This window comes from Scyliorhinus torazame, chromosome 2 (assembly GCF_047496885.1).
Source record: "Scyliorhinus torazame isolate Kashiwa2021f chromosome 2, sScyTor2.1, whole genome shotgun sequence".
NCBI classification, from domain to species: Eukaryota; Metazoa; Chordata; class Chondrichthyes; order Carcharhiniformes; family Scyliorhinidae; genus Scyliorhinus; species Scyliorhinus torazame.
Genome location: NC_092708.1, coordinates 266,987,089 through 267,010,461, shown reverse-complemented (window position 1 = coordinate 267,010,461; position 23,373 = coordinate 266,987,089). Strand labels below are relative to the sequence as shown.

At 53.8% G+C, this 23,373-nt stretch overlaps 1 protein-coding gene across 1 annotated transcript in view; it reads left to right on the top strand.

Moving 5' to 3' along the window:
- Window positions 1-23,373, top strand: part of ccdc32 (coiled-coil domain containing 32) — a 56,016-nt gene that overhangs the window by 1,531 nt on the left and 31,112 nt on the right. The window contains exon 2 of the mRNA XM_072486938.1: window positions 6,903-7,059. Within this exon, the coding sequence (XP_072343039.1) occupies window positions 6,903-7,059 (157 nt within the window). The remainder of the gene's footprint in view (window positions 1-6,902; window positions 7,060-23,373) is intronic.

Here is a 23,373-nt window from a genome sequence, read left to right as displayed (position 1 = left end):
AGCCCTGCACTGCGTGTACAGCCCTGCACTGCGTGTACAGCCCTGCACTGCGTGTACAGCCCTGCACTGCGTGTACAGTCCTGCACTGCGTGTACAGCCCTGCACTGCGTGTACAGCCCTACACGGCGTGTACTGTCCTGCACGGCGTGTACTGTCCTGCACGGCGTGTACTGTCCTGCACGGCGTGTACTGTCCTGCACGGCGTGTACTGTCCTGCACGGCGTGTACTGTCCTGCACGGCGTGTACTGTCCTGCACGGCTTGTACTGTCCTGCACGGCATGTATGTACTGTCCTGCACGGCATGTATGTACTGTCCTGCTCTGCGTGTGCTGTCCTGCGCTGCGTGTGCTGTCCTGCGCTGCGTGTGCTGTCCTGCGCTGCGTGTGCTGTCCTGCGCTGCGTGTGCTGTCCTGCGCTGCGTGTGCTGTCCTGCGCTGCGTGTGCTGTCCTGCGCTGCGTGTGCTGTCCTGCGCTGCGTGTGCTGTCCTGCGCTGCGTGTGCTGTCCTGCGCTGCGTGTGCTGTCCTGCGCTGCGTGTGCTGTCCTGCGCTGCGTGTGCTGTCCTGCGCTGCGTGTGCTGTCCTGCGCTGCGTGTGCTGTCCTGCGCTGCGTGTGCTGTCCTGCGCTGCGTGTGCTGTCCTGCGCTGCGTGTGCTGTCCTGCGCTGCGTGTGCTGTCCTGCGCTGCGTGTGCTGTCCTGCGCTGCGTGTGCTGTCCTGCGCTGCCTGTGCTGTCCTGCGCTGCCTGTGCTGTCCTGCGCTGCCTGTGCTGTCCTGCGCTGCCTGTGCTGTCCTGCGCTGCCTGTGCTGTCCTGCGCTGCCTGTGCTGTCCTGCGCTGCCTGTGCTGTCCTGCGCTGCCTGTGCTGTCCTGCGCTGCCTGTGCTGTCCTGCGCTGCCTGTGCTGTCCTGCGCTGCCTGTGCTGTCCTGCGCTGCATGTGTTTATCTGGTGCAGTCTGTGTACTGTCCTGCATTGTGTGTATTGTCCTGGCCTCTGTGTGTTTATTTGGTGCAGATTGTGTGCCCTAAGATATAGGAGCAGAATTAGGCCACTCAGCTCATCAAGTCTGCTCCGCCATTCAATCATGGCTGATATCTTTCTCATCCCTATTCTCCTGCCTTCTGCCCATAACCCCTGATCCCCTTATTGATCAAAAACCTTTCTATCTCTGTCTTAAAGACACTCAGTGATTTGACCTCCACAGCCTTCTGCGGCAAAGAGTTCCACAGATTCACCACCCTCTGGCTGAAGAAATTCCTCCTCATCTCTGTTTTAAAGGATCGTCACTTTAGTCTAAGATTGTGTCCTCTGCTTCTAGTTTTTCCGACAAGTGGAAACCTCCTCTCCATGTCCACTCTCTCCAGGCCTCACAGTATCCTGTAAGTTTCAATAAGATCCCCCTCATCCTTCTAAACTCCGAGTACAGACCCAGAGTCCTCAACCGTTCCTCATACGACAAGCTCTTCATGTTCTGCCCTGCACTGTATTTGTTTATCTGGTGCAGACTGTGTACTGCCCTGCACTGTTTGTGTTTATCTGGTGCAGTCTGTGTACTGTCCTGCACTGCGTGTACTGTCCTGCACTGCGTGTACAGTCCTGCACTGCGTGTACAGTCCTGCACTGCGTGGACAGTCCTGCACTGCGTGGACAGTCCTGCACTGCGTGGACAGTCCTGCACTGCGTGGACAGTCCTGCACTGCGTGGACAGTCCTGCACTGCGTGGACAGTCCTGCACTGCGTGGACAGTCCTGCACGGCGTGTCCTGTCCTGCACGGCGTGTCCTGTCCTGCACGGCGTGTCCTGTCCTGCACGGCGTGTCCTGTCCTGCACGGCGTGTCCTGTCCTGCACGGCGTGTCCTGTCCTGCACGGCGTGTCCTGTCCTGCACGGCGTGTCCTGTCCTGCACGGCGTGTCCTGTCCTGCACGGCGTGTCCTGTCCTGCACGGCGTGTCCTGTCCTGCACGGCGTGTCCTGTCCTGCACGGCGTGTCCTGTCCTGCACGGCGTGTCCTGTCCTGCACGGCGTGTCCTGTCCTGCACGGCGTGTCCTGTCCTGCACGGCGTGTCCTGTCCTGCACGGCGTGTCCTGTCCTGCACGGCGTGTCCTGTCCTGCACGGCGTGTCCTGTCCTGCACGGCGTGTCCTGTCCTGCACGGCGTGTCCTGTCCTGCACGGCGTGTCCTGTCCTGCACGGCGTGTCCTGTCCTGCACGGCGTGTCCTGTCCTGCACGGCGTGTCCTGTCCTGCACGGCGTGTCCTGTCCTGCACGGCGTGTCCTGTCCTGCACGGCGTGTCCTGTCCTGCACGGCGTGTCCTGTCCTGCACGGCGTGTCCTGTCCTGCACGGCGTGTCCTGTCCTGCACGGCCGGTCCTGTCCTGCACGGCCGGTCCTGTCCTGCACGGCCGGTCCTGTCCTGCACGGCCGGTCCTGTCCTGCACGGCCGGTCCTGTCCTGCACGGCCGGTCCTGTCCTGCACGGCCGGTCCTGTCCTGCACGGCCGGTCCTGTCCTGCACGGCCGGTCCTGTCCTGCACGGCCGGTCCTGTCCTGCACGGCCGGTCCTGTCCTGCACGGCCGGTCCTGTCCTGCACGGCCGGTCCTGACCTGCACGGCCGGTCCTGTCCTGCACGGCCGGTCCTGTCCTGCACGGCCGGTCCTGTCCTGCACGGCCGGTCCTGTCCTGCACGGCCGGTCCTGTCCTGCACGGCCGGTCCTGTCCTGCACGGCCGGTCCTGTCCTGCACGGCCGGTCCTGTCCTGCACGGCCGGTCCTGTCCTGCACGGCCGGTCCTGTCCTGCACGGCCGGTCCTGTCCTGCACGGCCGGTCCTGTCCTGCACGGCCGGTCCTGTCCTGCACGGCCGGTCCTGTCCTGCACGGCCGGTCCTGTCCTGCACGGCCGGTCCTGTCCTGCACGGCCGGTCCTGTCCTGCACGGCCGGTCCTGTCCTGCACGGCCGGTCCTGTCCTGCACGGCCGGTCCTGTCCTGCACGGCCGGTCCTGTCCTGCACGGCCGGTCCTGTCCTGCACGGCCGGTCCTGTCCTGCACGGCCGGTCCTGTCCTGCACGGCCGGTCCTGTCCTGCACGGCCGGTCCTGTCCTGCACGGCCGGTCCTGTCCTGCACGGCCGGTCCTGTCCTGCACGGCCGGTCCTGTCCTGCACGGCCGGTCCTGTCCTGCACGGCCGGTCCTGTCCTGCACGGCCGGTCCTGTCCTGCACGGCCGGTCCTGTCCTGCACGGCCGGTCCTGTCCTGCACGGCGGGTCCTGTCCTGCACGGCGGGTCCTGTCCTGCACGGCGGTTCCTGTCCTGCACGGCGGTTCCTGTCCTGCACGGCGGGTCCTGGTCCTGCACGGCGGGTCCTGTCCTGCACGGCGGGTCCTAGTCCTGCCACGGCCGGTCCTGTCCTGCACGGCGGGTCCTGTCCAGCACGGCGTGGACCTGTCCTGCACGGCGGGGTCCTGTCCTGCACGGCGGTCCTGTCCTGCACGGCGGTCCTGTCCTGCACGGCCGGTCCTGTCCTGCAGGCGGCGTCCTGTCCTGCACGGCGGGTCCTGTCCTGCACGGCGGGTCCTGTCCTGCACGGCCGGTCCTGTCCTGCACGGCCGGGTCCTGTCCTGCACGGCCGGTCCTGTCCTGCACGGCCGGTCCTGTCCTGCACGGCGGTCCTGTCCTGCACGGCGGGTCCTGTCCAGCACGGCGGTCCTGTCCAGCACGGCCGGTCCTGTCCCGCACGGCCGGTCCTGTCCCGCACGGCCGGTCCTGTCCGCACGGCCGGTCCTGTCCCGCACGGCCGGTCCTGTCCAGCACGGCCGGTCCTGTCCCGCACGGCCGGTCCTGTCCCGCACGGCCGGTCCTGTCCCGCACGGCCGGGTCCTGTCCCGCACGGCCGGTCCTGTCCCGCACGGCGGTCCTGTCCCGCACGGCGGGTCCTGTCCCGCACGGCCGGTCCTGTCCCGCACGGCCGGGTCCTGTCCCGCACGGCCGGTCCTGTCCCGCACGGCCGGTCCTGTCCCGCACGGCGGGTCCTGTCCCGCACGGCCGGTCCTGTCCCGCACGGCCGGTCCTGTCCCGCACGGCCGGTCCTGTCCCGCACGGCGGTCCTGTCCCGCACGGCGGGTCCTGTCCCGCACGGCCGGTCCTGTCCCGCACGGCCGGTCCTGTCCCGCACGGCGGGTCCTGTCCCGCACGGCGGGTCCTGTCCCGCACGGCGGGTCCTGTCCCGCACGGCGGGTCCTGTCCCGCACGGCGGGTCCTGTCCCGCACGGCGGGTCCTGTCCCGCACGGCGGGTCCTGTCCCGCACGGCGGGTCCTGTCCCGCACGGCGGGTCCTGTCCCGCACGGCGGGTCCTGTCCCGCACGGCGGTCCTGTCCCGCACGGCGGGTCCTGTCCCGCACGGCGGGTCCTGTCCCGCACGGCGGGTCCTGTCCCGCACGGCGGTCCTGTCCCGCACGGCCGTGTCCTGTCCCGCACGGCGTGTCCTGTCCCGCACGGCGTGTCCTGTCCCGCACGGCGTGTCCTGTCCCGCACGGCGTGTCCTGTCCCGCACGGCGTGTCCTGTCCCGCACGGCGTGTCCTGTCCCGCACGCGTGTCCTGTCCCGCACGGCGTGTCCTGTCCCGCACGGCGTGTCCTGTCCCGCACGGCGTGTCCTGTCCCGCACGGCGTGTCCTGTCCCGCACGCGTGTCCTGTCCCGCACGGCGTGTCCTGTCCCGCACGGCGTGTCCTGTCCCGCACGGCGTGTCCTGTCCCGCACGGCGTGTCCTGTCCCGCACGGCGTGTCCTGTCCCGCACGGCGTGTCCTGTCCCGCACGGCGTGTCCTGTCCCGCACGGCGTGTCCTGTCCCGCACGGCGTGTCCTGTCCCGCACGGCGTGTCCTGTCCCGCACGGCGTGTCCTGTCCCCGCACGGCGTGTCCTGTCCCGCACGGCGTGTCCTGTCCCGCACGGCGTGTCCTGTCCCGCACGGCGTGTCCTGTCCCGCACGGCGTGTCCTGTCCCGCACGGCGTGTCCTGTCCCGCACGGCGTGTCCTGTCCCGCACGGCGTGTCCTGTCCCGCACGGCGTGTCCTGTCCCGCACGGCGTGTCCTGTCCCGCACGGCGTGTCCTGTCCCGCACGGCGTGTCCTGTCCCGCACGGCGTGTCCTGTCCCGCACGGCGTGTCCTGTCCCGCACGGCGTGTCCTGTCCCGCACGGCGTGTCCTGTCCCGCACGGCCGGTCCTGTCCCGCACGGCGGTCCTGTCCCGCACGGCCGGTCCTGTCCCGCACGGCCGGTCCTGTCCCGCACGGCCGGTCCTGTCCCGCACGGCCGGTCCTGTCCCGCACGGCCGGTCCTGTCCCGCACGGCCGGTCCTGTCCCGCACGGCCGTCCTGTCCCGCACGGCCGGTCCTGTCCCGCACGGCCCGGTCCCTGTCCCGCACGGCCGGTCCTGTCCCGCACGGCCGGTCCTGTCCCGCACGGCCGGTCCTGTCCCGCACGGCCGGTCCTGTCCCGCACGGCCGGTCCTGTCCCGCACGGCCGGTCCTGTCCCGCACGGCCGGTCCTGTCCCGCACGGCCGGTCCTGTCCCGCACGGCCGGTCCTGTCCCGCACGGCCGGTCCTGTCCCGCACGGCCGGTCCTGTCCCGCACGGCCGGTCCTGTCCCGCACGGCCGGTCCTGTCCCGCACGGCCGGTCCTGTCCCGCACGGCCGGTCCTGTCCCGCACGGCCGGTCCTGTCCCGCACGGCCGGTCCTGTCCCGCACGGCCGGTCCTGTCCCGCACGGCCGGTCCTGTCCCGCACGGCCGGTCCTGTCCCGCACGGCCGGTCCTGTCCCGCACGGCCGGTCCTGTCCCGCACGGCCGGTCCTGTCCCGCACGGCCGGTCCTGTCCCGCACGGCCGGTCCTGTCCCGCACGGCCGGTCCTGCCCCGCACGGCCGGTCCTGCCCCGCACGGCCTGTCCTGCCCCGCCGGCCTGTCCTGCCCCGCACGGCCGGTCCTGCCCCGCACGGCCGGTCCTGCCCCGCACGGCCTGTCCTGCCCCGCACGGCCTGTCCTGCCCCGCACGGCCTGTCCTGCCCCGCACGGCCTGTCCTGCCCCGCACGGCCTGTCCTGCCCCGCACGGCCTGTCCTGCCCCGCACGGCCTGCCCTGGGTGTCCTGCCCTGCCCTGGGTGTCCTGCCCTGCCCTGGGTGTCCTGTCCTGCACTGCTTGTCCTGTCCTGCACTGCTTGTCCTGTCCTGCACTGCTTGTCCTGTCCTGCACTGCTTGTCCTGTCCTGCACTGCTTGTCCTGTCCTGCACTGCTTGTCCTGTCCTGCACTGCTTGTCCTGTCTGCACTGCTTGTCCTGTCCTGCACTGCTTGTCCTGTCCTGCACTGCTTGTCCTGTCCTGTCCTGCGTGTCCTGTCCTGCCCTGCACTGCGTGTCCTGTCCTGCCCTGGGTGTCCTGTCCTGCCCTGGGTGTCCTGTCCTGCACTGCTTGTCCTGTCCTGTCCTGCACTGCTTGTCCTGTCCTGTCCTGCCCTGCGTGTCCTGTCCTGCCCTGCGTGTCCTGTCCTGCCCTGCGTGTCCTGTCCTGTCCTGCACTGCTTGTCCTGTCCTGTCCTGCACTGCTTGTCCTGTCCTGTCCTGTCCTGCACTGCTTGTCCTGTCCTGTCCTGCACTGCTTGTCCTGTCCTGTCCTGCCCTGCGTGTCCTGTCCTGCACTGCGTGTCCTGTCCTGCACTGCGTGTCCTGTCAAGCACTGCGTGTGTTTATCTGGTGCAGTCTGTGTACTGTCCTGGACTGTGTGTTTATCTGGTGCAGCGTGTGTACAGTTTTGGACGGTGTGTTTATCTGGTGCAGTATGTGTACTGTCCTGGACTGTGTTTTGGTGGTGCAGTCTGCATACTATCCTAGACTGAGTCTGTATTTTTCTAACAGAAAATCGCCTGCGAAAATTGAAGGGTCTGAATGAAGAACCAAGTTCAAAAGAGATGCTACTCAGCCTATCACAGACAAAGAAGGAATGTTGGGATCGGTTCCTACATGAACAGTACGCATCTGATGTGTACAGCAATGGATATGAAATGGACCAGAGGTAATGTGTGGTCTGTAGTATGCTTCGGTTTACACCACGTCTCAAAAAGCAGACAGTCTAATAACACTAGCCTGCCAAACATTGTTGCGAGCGTATTCTCCTGCTGGAGCTAACTTTCCCGTATCTGCGTGATGATACAGGTGATTGAGGTTAGGGTGATGCTGATACCTGCCCACCTCCTGGCAGTAGCTCACTGACATTAGGAAAGCACGAATGAACATTTCCAATTCTATATTTTGGGGCAGCAAGGTACCACAGTGGCTAGCACTGTGGCTTTACAGCGCCAGGGTCCCAGGTTTGATTCCCCGCTGGGCCACTGTCTGTGCGGAGTCTGCATGTTCTCCCTGTATCTGCGTGGGTTTCCTCCGGATGCTCCGGTTTCCTCCCACAGTCCAAAGACCTGCAGGTTAGGTGGATTAGCTACGCTAAATTGCCCTTCGTGTCCAAAAAGGTTAGGAGGGGTTATTGGGTTATGGAGACTGGGTGGAAGTAAGGGCTTAAGTGGGTCGTTGCAGACTCGATGGGGCCGAATGGCCTCCTTCTGCACTGTATGTTCTATGTAAGAAAATGGCCACATAAGTTCAGATATGTATGCAGAAGTTCAGGTATATATGTAATCACGCAGATGTATTTGCACACACTCGGGTCCATATGTAAACATGCATAGGGGTATTTGTAAATACACGCAGGGATATATATGCACACACTCAGGAATGTATGTAAACACACTCTTAAGTCTAAGTGTAAATGAGGGCAGCACGTTGCGCCGTGGTTTGCACTGCTGCCTCACAGCGCCGAGGACCAGGGTTTGATCCCGACCCTGGGTCACTGTCTGTGTGGAGTTTGCACATCTCCTCCTATCTGTGTGGGTTTCATCCCACAACCCAAAAAAGATGTGCAAGGTAAGTGAATTGGGCATGCTAAATTGCCCCTTAATTGGGGGGAAAAAACTAGGGTACTCTTAAAAAAAATTTGTTTTAAAGTTTTATATGTCAACACACACTCAGATATAGATGTAAACACACACTTGGGTATATAATAAACATATACACTCAGGTATAGATGCAAACACATACACTCAGATATATATGTAAACACATACACTCAGATATATGTGTAAACACACACACATGTATATGTGTGAACACATGCACTCGGGTACATGTGTAAACACGCACTCGGGTATATGTGTAAACACACGCACTTGGGTATATGTGTAAACACACGCACTCAGGTATATGTGTAAACACATACATGTTGCTCTATTAACAATGTTGGTGAACCACAAGGCTTCCCTTATATCGATCAAATGACCACACAACCAGTTAGTTAGTTCAAAAGATGGTTTATTTACATACACAAGAGTTATCTCGACATGCAAACACAATATCTACTACGAGTTAAACTACACCTATCCGCTACAATAACCTATACTTAACTTCAGGGCGACTGGCAGTGTGCAAATGGATAAGGCCTTTATCTGGATTTCACTTGGCTCGAAGGAAGTGGCTCTCTCTCTGCTGGGCTTATCCGTCAGGCAGCGATCGTTGGTCTTGAACTTAGCTGGCTGTTCCTGCTGCAATTGGGTTGGCACAGGCCGGATCCAAAAGAGACAGAACACATGGCTGTGCTCTCTTTTATCCCTTTGGTATTTCGCGCTCTTTGGGGCGGTCCTTAACCTTGGACCCAATAGTTCGACAGATCTTCGATTTCGGCCAATAAAGGGGCGGGTGCCTTGGTAGCTGGGCGGGTCCTTAGCGATCATTGACCTTGACAGTTGGGCTTTCTGAGTAAGGGGAGTGGTGCCGATCAGTCTGTGGCTGTACCGGTTGCTTGATTGGAGTTCTATTGTCCTGGGGAAATAGGCCATTAAAATGCAAATAAGCGGGGGTTTCGATCAGGCCTGGTTACCTGTGTTTCAGATACATAATAGGCTCTGTATCTGTCTGAGTCCCGGGTTGGCCATAATTCCCATGGTCCTTTGCAGGTGGCCATCTTAGATGGCTACATTCCACCCTCTTGATCCTGAACGCGAAGCGTGGTGGATCACACTATTGATCCCTGTTCACCCTTGGTGGCCCGGTCACCCTTGATCAAGGCAAGATTCTACTCTACTCTATCTTATGGTTTGGGACATTTACCTAATATTCCATTAATATATCCATAAATTAATTCATCTCTAACGGTCACTCTAATCAGATCACTATAAAACATTTAATTTATCCGCACAGTTGATCTCTAGCTAACACTATCTAAGCTACTCTCATGCAGCTGGTGAATATCAAAGAACTTATATACAGTACAAAATTTAAAACAGCAGCATCACATTTCTACTTAATCCTAATAAAGTTAAAGAGGTACATGGTTTATTTTTGGCAGTGATTGTTACATGAGTTCAATTTTGTTGAATTCCAAAGAAGGGGGCTCAGACTATATAGATCGGGGAGCGGGAGGCTTTTGCTCGCCATTTACAGAGACAAAGTGTCTGAATGACACTGCAGATTATTGCAATTACCAGAAGGGCCTCTTCTATGAATGAAAGGGGGTTCCATTTGGCAATGTTTTCGCACCAAGTGGGGGTTTTGATGTCTGTCTTTATGTGTGGTGCAGTGTCCGGGCTGGGGGTGGCCTGTTGTGTGGTAGTGTTCGGGGCTGGTGTGGGGTTTGTAACAAACGTCTGTTGCAAAAGTCCAGCGATGATCCAAACGCATGTCAGCAGTCCTTGCTTCATCCTGTGTTTTCTGTTTTGCGGGTGATCCTGGGGGTGCAAGCATAGTATCTGTTATTATCTTTGGTTAATATCTCGTTTTATTCGTCTTTCTATCCTTACTCCAATTACCCATTATGATTGTCATCATATGTGATTCCCTCACGTTTTTTTTGAAGTACCATTTTGAGAGACAAGAAATGCAAATTTTTAAAGTACAGAGACTCTCGCAGCTTGTGACCGATGCAGGGAGTGGGCGAACAATTTCTTCGACCAGTCTTTTCTTTACTTGCAACCAGTGATGGTTGAGGCTTATCTTAACCAGCCGAATTTCAGGGTAACCAGTTTATAGAGTTTCGTCCCAGGGTTCAGAGGTAGTTTGCATGTATAGCAACCAATTGTGTCATATGTGTAAATTGCAGGTGGGGAGCGACCAGGGGGTCGCGGAAGGTAAAGGAAAGAAGGGGTGAGCATACGGAACATGGCAAAATGCATTCTTTATACCACAACCAAAGGGAGAGTAGAGAAGGTGAAACTAAGGTCTGCCAAAGGCAATGCAGAGTGTAGAGAACCATTCCAGAGCATATGAAGTGAAGGGAACACGAGGTGCGTGTGGGCCGCTGCAGTATAAGAATCGGTGGAATCCCGGGTAGGGCAGGGGTTAGTGCCGTTACTCCACTACCCGAGCTTAACTGACCGGATGCATTTGGGGTCCTCATGTAGGGCGGGGATCAGTGCTGTTACTCCCTACCTGGGTGGACGGTAGGAGTTTGTAGTCGTGTGGAAACTTGTCAGAAAGACTGGGAGAACAGTGATCTGTTTCTCGACAAACTTGTGCCTTTAACTGACATTGTGTATCGTACCCTCGAATCTGAAGAGTAATTTTGTGTCGGGCGACATAAATTAAATCCATGTAGTAGAAAAAAGAAGAAAAAAGGCGGGCAGGCTCCATCAGAACTTTGGACACCTTAATACTTAGGCGGTGTCTCTTTCTCATCATCTGGACACCTCAGGGTTCTGTCCCAAACAGTGTTGTAAAAGCATGACCGAAATGAGAGTCAGTATCTGAATCATCACCATCTCCCGGTTGCCAGACTCGTGTCAGCCGTTTCTGTGCCTTGGCCGCGTGGGCTGTCAGATAATCCGAATCGTCGTGCCTTACTAGTCTGCAAGAGTTGTCGCGATGCCAAAGAGGGCTTGTTTGTTGTGAGGCGTAGGGGTAGTGGGAGTGGAGGGCAAGTTACTGTTGTCGGGCAGTGGATGTGGCGGTGGCTGGGGGAGGGCATATAGGGGGTCAAAGATATCTAAGTCGTGTTTCCGGGGGGTGGGGTGACTGGGGGCAAAGAGATTGCGCCTTGGTTCAGGGATAGTAATCAAATCCGGGAGGCTCTCGCTGTCGTCGGAGTCAAGTTCAAGGTGAAAGTCCGTACCTGTGGGCGGAGACAAGTTCGGGTCTGTGTACGTGGACAAGGGATAAATGCCGGCATGGCTGGGGGAGGGTTTGTGTAGGGGTCGGACTAGGTTGTCGATGGGCGGGACGTGATCATCTCCTATTGCCAGAGAGATGTGGTGGGAGTGGCTACATTGTGATCCGTAGACTTTGAGTTGGTTGATGTGAAACCAACCAGTTTTACCGTTGGGGTACGTTATCTTGTACACGGAGGGGCTCATTTTGTCTGAAATGGAGTAGTGTCCTGCAAATTTGGGGGAGAGGAAAGAACTGGGGTTGTAAAGTGAAACCATTACTTGCTGACCGACTGTGTACTCTACGGGGTGGACGGTTTTGTCAAAGCAGGCCTTACTCTGCTTCCTTCTAGCGCCTAATCGGACAGCTGCAGCGAGTTGTGCCGCTTTAATGTTATCTGTAACCTGTTGGATTGCTTTCTTTGAGTAACGTTCAGGATTGTACTGAGCATAGATAAGGGCAATTCTCGACATAATGGGTTACATCGCTTTTTAAATCGAGCCACCAACACAAAGGTCTTAAATGGGCAATGGTATTGTCTATCCCCTGATGTCCGTGTCCGTCGTGAAATTGTTAAATTAGCTGGTTTCTGTCCTGGGTGGGGACCACATAAATTCCGTTTTTTAAAACTATGCCGTCCTGTACAGTCAGTGCGTCCTTCCATTCATCATAGGGGGCTGGGAAGTTGCCATCTAAAACCTGTTTGAGGATGTTGTCTGCTTGTTGGGCTTGAGATAGATCCTCAATATTGGTCTGAGAAACCTGGACTGAGTGTATCGGTTCACTTTCGGGTGGCTGCCAGAAGTGACCATGGCGGGATCCTGCTTTGGCTAAGGCGTCTGCCATTACATTTCCGGGTGGAGACGAGCGATGATGGCTTCTTACTTTAACGATACCGTATGTGCAATCTGAGGCTGTCTTGAGAATGTTCTTTAACAACGGGGCAGAGGGTAGGGGTTTTCCGTCGGCTGAAACAAAACCTCGAGATTCCCACAGGGGCAGGGATTCTGTTAAGCTATCGCACACATACAGGCTGTCTGAGTGTATGTCTGCGGGAGTTGGAAAAGAGTCGGGGTGCTGAATTACAAAGGCTATGGCTGCGAGTTCTGCTGCTTGTGAACCTAGGTGGTTGGGCAATTTTAAAGAGATCTCTTCTAGTGGGCGTCCCTTCGCGTCTTCCACGTAAATTCCACAATCATTAATTCTAACTCCATTTTCGATGGTGGAGGAACCGTCTACATAAATTTTTTAAGTATTCCCTGTGGTTTGGGAATCCTGTGTCTTACTGCCTGCTCGTAGGTGTAGTGACTTTGGGATAAAGGGTCCTGTGTGGTGTTGGGCTGCTATGATCTGGCACTCGTGGGGTCCCTGCATATTGGAGATTATCGGCCAGAAATGTGTGGGTCTTGGTGCGTTTTACCGTAATGTCCCTGCCTTGTAACAGTAGTGTCCAGCGAGCTGCTCTGATTTGGCTGACTGAACCGTCCTTTAATCTACCGTCTAGTAATAGTTGCGTGGGGGTGTGCTCGGTCAAGATCGTTACTGAGTTGAGGCCTGTGATGTACACAAAGTACTGTACTGCCCAAAAGACTGCAAGCAAGTGCCTTTCGCATGCTGAGAATCCTTGCTCTACGGGGTCTAATACTCTTGAGGCATAGGCTACAGGTTCTAAGTGATCGTGTCGTTCTTGCAGGAGTACTGCTGATAGGGTTCGGTCGGTGGTTGCTACTTCTATGGCATAGGGCAAGTCTGGGTCTGGAACTTGTAAAGTGGGGCTGTGCCTAGGGCGCGTTTTAAATCATCAATGGCGCCTGTGTGCTGCGGAAGCCATTCCCATGGGGCATTCTTTTTAAGGAGCTCTGAGAGTGGGGCTGCTTTTGTGGCAAAACCATCTATATGATTTCGGCAATATCCTACCAAACCTAGGAATGACCGGAGTGCAGTGACATTTTGGGGCAGGGGCAATTTAACGATGGACTCGATCCGTTTTTGCTCAATTTCTCTCTTCCCGTGGGTGATGATGGTACCTAAATAAAGAACCTTTTCCTTTAAAATCTGGGCCTTTTTGGGGTTGACCTTGCATCCGATGGATTGCAGTAGGCCTAGTAATTCCGATAAGAGCTCTACGTGTTCCTTTTTTGTGTCCGTTTGCAAGAGCAGATCGTCTACATATTGCATTAGGCATTCGGGTCGGGAAAATTTAGAAAGTCCGTTGGCCAATTGTCGGTGGAAAATGGAGGGGGTGTTATGGAATCCTTGTGGGAGGCATGCCCACGTGTACTGCTGCCCTTGAAACGTAAACGCAAATTTATACTGGCAGGTCTTGTCTAACGGGATGGACCAAAAGCCATTGCTGATGCCCAGCACTGTGAAGTATTTTGCCTGTACTCCCTGTTTGAGCATGGTCGCGGGACTCATGGCAACAGTGGGGGCTGCTAAAGGGGTTACCTTATTAATTTCTCGGTAGTCGATCGTTGGTCGCCATGAACCATCGGGCTTTTTTAGGGGCCAAATTGTGGCATTATTTGTGGATGCTACGGGTCGAATAACTCCTTGTTCTAACAAACTTAATAACCTTTGAAATCTCACCCTCGGCTTGTTGTGGGAAACCGTATTGCTTTTGCGGCTTTGGATCGGGACCTGAAATCTATACTGTACCTGGGATCTTCCCACAATCGTGTTTATGTTGTGCGAAGGAAGCTTTGTGTTTTATGAGGACCTCTCTAATCGTCTGTTCTGCACTAATTGTTTGCGGATTAAACCAATAGTCCCCTACTGAGCAAATCCTGTTTTCATAATCCCCTAATATGAGCATAGCGGGGGCCCTAGCTGTTTTGGCCATTCGCCATACACATTTGTTCACTGCGTCAAACGAAAGGTTATGGGGGCTCATAAAATCAATGCCTAAAATGTGCTCTGTGGTTTGGGATAAGTCAACTAAAACGATGGTGTTTGGTGCTAATGTTCCCCATGTGAATGGGTATGGGAGCTGTGATATATCCTTGCATTATGGGGCCAGTAAATCCACTCAGGGTGATGGTGTCTGTGGTGGGCCATTTGTCCTGTTGAAACATGGTGGAGGAGTTTAAAGTGGTGCGGGATCCTCCTGTGTCCCAAAGAAAATCGAATGTATGTCCCCGGACTGTACCTGTAACTAGTGGTCTGCCTGATTTATCCCAGCGTGTGTCACAGACCCAAGTTGGGGAGTCCGAACACCGTCAATCGAGGGAATTAAACGCTAAGTCGTCTGAATGGGCACTAACATTATGCATGGGCCTAACATTGTTCCTAGGTGGGGGGTTTGGTTGTTGGTAACCTTGCTGGTTCGGGGGGTTTTGTTGGCAATCGCGGGCCTAATGTCCTACGTGGCCACAATTGTAACCAGCTCGTGGTGCCTGTGCTCTCGTGTCTACCCTCGTTTATCCATGTTGGGTCCTGGCTAGTCCTAAGTGGGTACATGTTTGCTTCCATATCGTCCTGATCTGTCTGTTGGTGTAGGGTTTGTTCCCATGCTCTAGAAAGTCGTTTCAATACCCAAACTTCATTGTGTGTGGTCTGTGGGGTCGTAGTTCACACAAACCTTTTGACCTGGGTCTGTGGCATGCGAGACTAAGGTGCGGGACCATTTAGTGGTGTCCTTCTCATTTAGGTGTGCGCGGTTCAATTGTCCGTAGACTGCTATGAAATGAATCCATAGGCGACCAGAGAATGCGGACGGATGTTCTCCCTTCTTTTGCCTGCAGTGATTGAAACCCTCGACTGGATCTCCTTTGTTATACCCAATGGCATCTAATGTGGCTGTTTTCATTTTCTGTAGGGTTCCTCCTGCTACAATTTGGGGTTCGGGCAAAGCTGATCTTACAGATTGGCTAAGGCTCATAACTATTAGCTTTACTTCCTCTCTCTTGTCTCGGGCGTACATAACCTTTTGTTGGCGTACCTCCTCAAAGGAGCTGTGCGGGTCTGCGGTGGGCTGGAATTGAATAATTTTCGTGCAAGCTTCTCTTAATTGGGTTATGGATAGTGGGGTGGTGTAAACAATATCAGGCTCATCCTGATCCGATGACTTGCGTTGTGTGGTAACCGGATTCATGGGGGTCGAATTGTGAGTGGGGGGGAGTGCTGCCTGTGCAGTCGGTGGTGCGGGTGCTTTTCTTTTTGGGGCGTGGGGGGCGCGATTTTGATTTCCCGTGTCCTCTACATATCTTTGGGCGCTTTTGTTTAACTCTTGCCAATCGGGAGCATCTTCCGCATCTAAATCCTGCCCAAAAGTGTATCTGTAGCCATTCTGTACTGTGAGTAGCGACTGTAACTTTTCTATCTTCTGTCGGCATTTAGCATGGTCAACGGTACTCTGCCTCTGTTCCTTAGTAGAGCTGTGGAGCGCTCTCAAAGCTGCTTTTAAATCTGCGCATTTGCTAGTTAACTGGGCGACCTGTTCTGTTTCCTCTCTTACCAGGACTGCGCGCTGTGTATCTTGGTAGGCTTTATCATACTGGGTCTGGAAGCTACTAAGGTGAACTAATCAAGATTGATGTGCACGTTTTACATCGGCCATTTCCTTATCCTTAGCTGCTAACTTGTTGCCTCAATTATCTTCTCGCTTTCATTACTGTTTCCCTCGCTCTTTTCTTCCTTCTCAATTAACTGCCTACGGAGCGTCTTCACAACCTCCTCTGTGCCTCGCAACTGTGCCAAACAGGACACTATTGCCATCGGCTTTCTGATTTTCCCTACATTTTCCTTGTGGACCTCCCACCAAGTTTGTCCTATCTTTCCTGGACCTGCTTGCCTTCATTGGCCGGGGCATTGAGTATAAGAATTGGCAAGTCATGTTGCAGCTGTATAGAACCTTAGTTAGGCCACACTTGGAGTATAGTGTTCAATTCTGGTCGCCACACTACCAGAAGGATGTGGAGGCTTTAGAGAGGGTGCAGAAGAGATTTACCAGAATGTTGCCTGGTATGGAGGGCATAAGCTATGAGGAGCGATTGAATAAACTCGGTTTGTTCTCACTGGAACGAAGGAGGTTGAGGGGCGACCTGATAGAGGTATACAAAATTATGAGGGGCATAGACAGAGTGGATAGTCAGAGGCTTTTCCCCAGGGTAGAGGGGTCAATTACTAGGGGGCATAGGTTTAAGGTGAGAGGGGCAAAGTTTAGAGTAGATGTACGAGGCAAGTTTTTTACGCAGAGGGTAGTGGGTGCCTGGAACTCACTACCGGAGGAGGTAGTGGAGGCAGGGACGATAGGGACATTTAAGGGGCATCTTGACAAATATATGAATAGGATGGGAATAGAAGGATACGGACCCAGGAAGTGTAGAAGATTGTAGTTTAGTCGGGCAGTATGGTCGGCACGGGCTTGGAGGGCCGAAGGGCCTGTTCCTGTGCTGTACATTTCTTTGTTCTTTGTTCTTTGATTCATCATTAGCGCAAAAATTCGACCATCCTTTCCTCTTTAAGTATTTCCTTAACTTTTCCTCCCATATGGGACATTGCTCTGTTGGTTGCTGCGGCCTCGGGTTCCTGTGGATTCATCAATCTTTCCATTGCTTTAGTGGCCATTACTTCTCTTATCTCTTTCTCTACTTTTAATTTGGGACAGGGGAATAAGGCGGCGATTTGAACAGCAGGTATGGCTTAAGCCATTTTCCGGCTCACAATCCCTCGATAGTTGTACACAGTTCTAACGCGTTTACCTTACTCTTCCTGTTAGGTACGCATGCGGGTTAGTACACACTTCCGAAATTCGGTTATTTGGTCGTTTTGGGACTTGTACTTGTGGTTCTTTCTCTTTCTCGCAATTGGATTCAAAGTTTGTGGGTTCTCTCTTCCTAATCGAGTCCTGTCAGAGTTCGCTCTATTAATAATGGTGAACCACAAGCCTTCCCTTATATCGATCAAATGGCCACACAACCAGTTAGTTAGTTCAAAAGATGGTTTATTTACATACACGAGAGTTATCTCGACATGCAAACACAATATCTACTACGAGTTAAACTACACCTATCCGCTACAATAACCTATACTTAACTTCAGGGCGACTGGCACTGTGCAAATGGATAAGGCCTTTATCTGGATTTCACTTGGCTCGAAGGAAGTGGCTCTGTCTCTGCTGGGCTTATCTGTCAGGCAGCGATCGTTGGTCTTGAACTTAGCTGGCTGTTCCTGCTGCAATTGGGTTGGCACAGGCCGGATCCAAAAGAGACAGAACACATGGCTGTGCTCTCTTTTATTCCTCTGGGGCGGTCCTTAACCTTGGACCCAATAGTTCGACAGGGCTCTGATCACTGTCTTCGATTTCGGCCAATAAAGGGGCGGGTACCTTGGTAACTGGGCGGGTCCTTAGCGATCATTGACCTTGGCAGTTGGGCTTTCTGAGTAAGGGGAGTGGCGCCGATCAGTCTGTGGCTGTACTGGTCGCTTGATTGGAGTTCTATTGTCCTGGGAAAATGGATCATTAAAATGCAAACTAGCGGGGGTTTCGATCAGGTATGTTGCCTGTGCTTCAGATACATATAGGCTCTGTATCTGTTTGAGTCCTGGGTTGGCCATAATTCCCATGGTCCTTTGCAGGTGGCCATCTTAGATGGCTACACAGACCCAGGTATATACTCAGCGAGACCTTGGATATTCAGCGAGACTTTGATGTCCTCCTGCATTAGTCGCTGAAAGTAAGTGGAAGGTACAGAAGGCAGTAAAGAAGGCAAATGATATGTTAGCACTCATAGCAAGAGAATTTGAGTATGGGAATAGAGCTGTTTTACTGCAATTGTATAGGGCATTGGTGAGGCCACACCTGGAATATTGTGTGCAGTTTTGATGTCTTTATCTGAGGAAAGATGTTCTTGCTATGGAGGGAGTGCAGCAAAGGTTTACAGGGCTGATTCCTGGGATGGCGAGACTGTCATATGAGGAGAGACTATACAAGTGGCTGGGGGGGAGGGAGTCGAGTGGGTGATGAAGATCAGGGAGAAGTTGGGAGGGGAGATCAATTGGGGAGTATGGAGTGAGGCACTGCGTAAGGTAAACGGGACCTCCTCTTGTGCAAGGATGGGCCTGATACAGTTCAAGGTGGTGCACAGGGTTCATATGACTCAGGCGAGAATGAGTGGGTTCTTCCAGGGGGTAGCAGATGAGTGTGAGAGGTGTGGACGGGGGCCAGCGAATCACGCATACATGTTTTGGGGTTGTGAAAACTTGGGAAGATTCTGGACGGGTGTGTTCGCGGTCTTAGCCAGGATAGTGGAGGAGAAGTGGCCTTCGCCTCTCTGATTGCACGGTGACGAATTTTACTGGAGTGGCGGTCGGCATTTCCATTGGGATTGGGGGGGGGGGTGGTGAAAAAGGGGAAAGATTTGTACAGACTATATAGTTGATTGCTGGGAAGAAGTATGTTTTCCAGGATATTTATGTGTTGTAACCTGTTTTGATACATGTTTGTAATAAAATACATTTTTTTTAAATGAGGAGAGACTATGTTGGTTAGGGTTATATTCACTGGAGTTTAGAAGAGTGAGAGGGGATCTCATAGAAACTTACAAAATTCTAACAGGATTAGACAGGGTAGATTCAGAAAGAATCGGCGGGATTCTTTCACCCCGGGGCCGGGCCGGAGAATCGCTGCGGCTGGCACGAATCGCGCCTCGCCACCCCGACACCGGGACGCGGTTCTCGGTCGGGGTCCACTCTACGGGGCACCCCCGGCGATTCTCCACCCGGGATGGACCGAGTGGCCGTACAAAAAAACCCGAGTCCCGCCGGCGCCCTTCTAACCTGGTCTTACCCGGCAGGACCTCGACAGGGGAGGCCTGTGGGGGGGGAGGAGGTCCGACCCCGGGGGGTGCCTCCGCTGTGACCTAGCCCGCGATCGGGGCCCACCAATCGGCAGGCCAGCCTCTCAGGTTGGGGGCCTCCTATGTTCCGCGCCGGCCCCTGTAGCCCTATGCCATGTTGCGTCGGGCCGACGCAGACAAGGGAGGCACTGTGCATGCGCAGACCCGCGGCGCCCATCTGACGCCGGTAACGACTTGGGTCACTCCAGGGCCGTACTGGCCCCGTGTAGGGGTCAGAATTGCTGCTCCTGAGGCCATGTTGACGCCGTCGAGAAACGCAATGGCATTTACGACGGCTTCAACACTTAGCCTCAGGATCAATGTTCCTGATGGTGGGAAAGTCCAGAAGTAGGGGTCGTAGTTTGAAGATAAGGGATAAACCTTTTAGAACTGAGGTGAGGAGAAATTTCTTCACCCAAAGAGTGGTGAATCGGTGGAATTTGCTACCACAGAAAGTAGTTGAGGCCAAAACATTGTCTAATTTCAAGAAATAATTAGATATAGCTCTTGGGGCTAAAGGGATCATGGGATATGGGGGGAAGGCAGGATCAGAGTATTGAACTTGATGATTAGCCATGATCGTAATGAATGGCTGAGTAGCCTCGAAGGGTGGAATGGCCTCCTACTTCTCCTTTCTATGTTCCTATATGTAATCATACACTCAGGTATATATGTAATCACACACGCAGATATATATGTAATCATACACGCAGATATATATGTAATCACACACGCAGATATATATGCATACATGCAGGTATATGCACACACTCAGGCATATATGGAATCACACTCTGGTATATATGAAATCGCACTCGGGTATATATGGAATCGCACTCTGGTATACATGAATCACATATTTTAAAAATATATTTTTATTCTCCTCGTTTTCAACATTTTCATCAAATAATCAAAAGAAAAAACAAATACAGTAACAATTCCCCCCAAAAAATCAGCACTCCCCTCAATGTACAGGGGCTTAGACGGGGCAGAGTTTGTAAGGAGCATCCAGGAGGACTTCTTAAAACAATATGTAGACAGTTCAACTAGGGAAGGGGCTGTACTGGACCTGGTATTGGGGAATGAGCCCGGCCAGGTGGTAGAAGCTTCAGTAGGGGAGCATTTCGGGAACAGTGACCACAATTCAGTAAGTTTTAAACTGCTGGTGGACATGCATAAGAGTGGTCCTAGGGTGAATGTGCAAAATTGGGGGAAAGCTAATTATAACAATATTAGGCGGGAACTGAAGAACCTAGATTGGGGCGGATGTTTGAGGGTAAATCAACATCTGACATGTGGGAGGCTTTCAAGTGTCAGTTGAAAGGAATTCAAGACCGGCATGTTCCTGTGAGGAAGAAGGATAAATACGGCAATTTTCAGGAACCTTGGATAACGAGAGATATTGTAGGCCTTGTCAAAAAGAAAAAGGAGGCATTTGTCAGAGCTAAAAGGCTGGGAACAGACGAAGCCTGTGTGGAATATAAGGAAAGTAGGAAGGAACTTAAGCAAGGAGTCAGGAGGGCTAGAAGGGGTCACAAAAAGTCATTGGCAAATAGGGTTAAGGAAAATCCCAAGGCTTTTTACAAGTACATAAAAAGCAAGAGGGTAGCCAGGGAAAAGGGTTGGCCCACTGAAGGATAGGCAAGGGAATCTATGTGTGGAGCCAGAGAAAATGGATGAGGTACAAAATGAATACTTTGCATCAGTATTCACCAAAGAGAAGGAATTGATGGATGTTGAGTCTGGAGAAGGGTGTGTAGATAGCCTGGGTCACATTGAGATCCAAAAAGACGAGGTGTTGGGCGTCTTGAAAAATATTAAGGTAGATAAGGCCCCAGGGCCTGATGGGATCTATCCCAGAATACTGAAGGAGGCGAGAGAGGAAATTGCTGAGGCCTTGACAGAAATCTTTGGATCCTCACTGTCTTCAGGTGATGACCCGGAGGACTGGAGAATAGCCAATGTTGTTCCTTTGTTTAAGAAGGGTAGCAAGGATAATCCAGGGAACTGCAGGCCGGTGAGCCTTACGTCAGTGGTAGGGAAATTACTGGAGAGAATTCTTCGAGACAGGATCTACTCCCATTTGGAAGCAAATGGACGTATTAGTGAGAGGCAGCATGGTTTTGTGAAGGGGAGGTCGTGTCTCACTAACTTGATAGAGTTTTTCGAAGAGGTCACAAAGATGATTGATGCAGGTAGGGCAGTGGATGTTGTCTAAATGGACTTCAGTAAGGCCTTTGACAAGGTCCCTCATGGTAGACTAGTACAAAAGGTGAAGTCACATGGGATCAGGGGTGAGCTGGCAAGGTGGATACAGAACTGGCTAGGTCATAAAAGGCAGAGAGTAGCAATGGAAGGATGCTTTTCTAATTGGAGGGCTGTGACTAGTGGTGTTCCGCAGGGATCAGTGCTGGGACCTTTGCTGTTTGTAGTATATATAAATGATTTGGAGGAAAATGTAACTGGTCTGATTAGTAAGTTTGCAGACGACACAAAAGTTGGTGGAATTGCGGATAGCGATGAGGACTGTCAGAGGATACAGCAGGATTTAGATTGTTTGGAAACTTGGACGGAGAGATGGCAGATGGAGTTTAATCCGGACAAATGTGAGGTAATGCATTTTGGAAGGTCAAATGCAGGTAGGGAATATACGATGAATGGTAGAACCCTCAAGAGTATTGAAAGTCAGAGAGATCTAGGTGTACAGGTCCACAGGTCACTGAAAGGGGCAACACAGGTGGAGAAGATAGTCAAGAAGGCATACGGCATGCTTGCCTTCATTGGCTGGGGCATTGAGTATAAGAATTGGCAAGTCATGTTGTAGCTGTATAGAACCTTAGTTAGGCCACACTTGGCGTATAGTGTTCAATTCTGGTCGCCACACTACCAGAAGGATGTGGAGGCTTTAGAGAGGGCGCAGAAGAGATTTACCAGAATGTTGCCTGGTATGGAGGGCATTAGCTATGAGGAGCGGTTGAATAAACTCGGTTTGTTCTCACTGGAACGAAGGAGGTTGAGGGGAGACCTGATAGAGGTATACAAAATTATGAGGGGTATAGACAGAGTGGATAGTCAGAGGCTTTTCCCCAGGGTAGAGGGGTCAATTACTAGGGGGCATAGGTTTGAGGTGCGAGGGGCAAGGTTTAGAGTAGATGTACGAGGCAAGTTTTTTACACAGAGGGTAGTGGGTGCCTGGAACTCGCTGCCGGAGGAGGTGGTGGAAGCAGGGACGATAGTGACTTTTGAGGGGCATCTTGACAAATACATGAATAGGATGGGAATAGAGGGATACGGACCCAGGAAGTGTAGAAGATTGTAGTTTAGTCGGGCAGCATGGTTGGCACGGGCTTGGAGGGCCGAAGGGCCTGTTCCTGTGCTGTACTTTTCTTTGTTCTTTGTACAGACCAAAACATCCACTCGTGTGTTCCAGGTAAAAGAATTAACAATCAATCAGTAAACAATGTAATCAAACAACAATAACCTCCCCACTCACACATCGCCCCCCCCCCCCCCCCCCCAATGTTCAATAGCGACTAGTTCTCAAAAATGCATAACAAACAGTCCCCATGAATTGTAGAACCCTTCCTTCATTCCCCTCAGCTCAAACTTCACCTTCTCGAGAGTCCGAAATTCAAGTAGATTCCCCCCTCGCCGAGGCACAGGGTGGAGAAGCTGAACTCCACCGCAACAGGACCCGCCTCCGGGCAATCAGCGAGGTGAAGGCTGAAACATCTGCCTCCGCACCGCCTACAGCTCGGGTCGGTCCAACACCCCAAAAATGGCTTCTAGGGGACCTGGTTCCAAGTTCACGTGTAATACCCCCGAGATGACACTGAAAACCTCCCTCCTAAACCTCTCCTGCTTCGGACAGGACCAAAACATATGTATATAGTTTGCGGGGTCCCTCCCACAATGCTCACAGACGTGCTCCACTCCCTCAAAGAGTTGACTCATCCTTGCCCTCGTGAGGTGTGCCCTATACACGGCCTTCAGCTGCATCAGCCCCAACCTCGCTCATAAGGTTGAGCCGTTCACCCTTCGGAGCACCTCACACCACAGACCTTATTCCATAACCTCCCCCAACTCTTCTTCCCACTTGGCTTTAATACCCTCCATGGACACCCCATCCTCCCCCCAAATCCTCCCGTAGATTGCCAACACCACCCCCTTCTCCATTCCCCCAACCGTCAATACCTCTTCCAACAACGAGAGGGTTAGCGCTATTGGGAAGCTCTGAACCTCTTTCCAGCAAAGTCTCGGAGCTGCAGGTACATAAACCCTTCCCCTTGCCCCAGTCCATATTT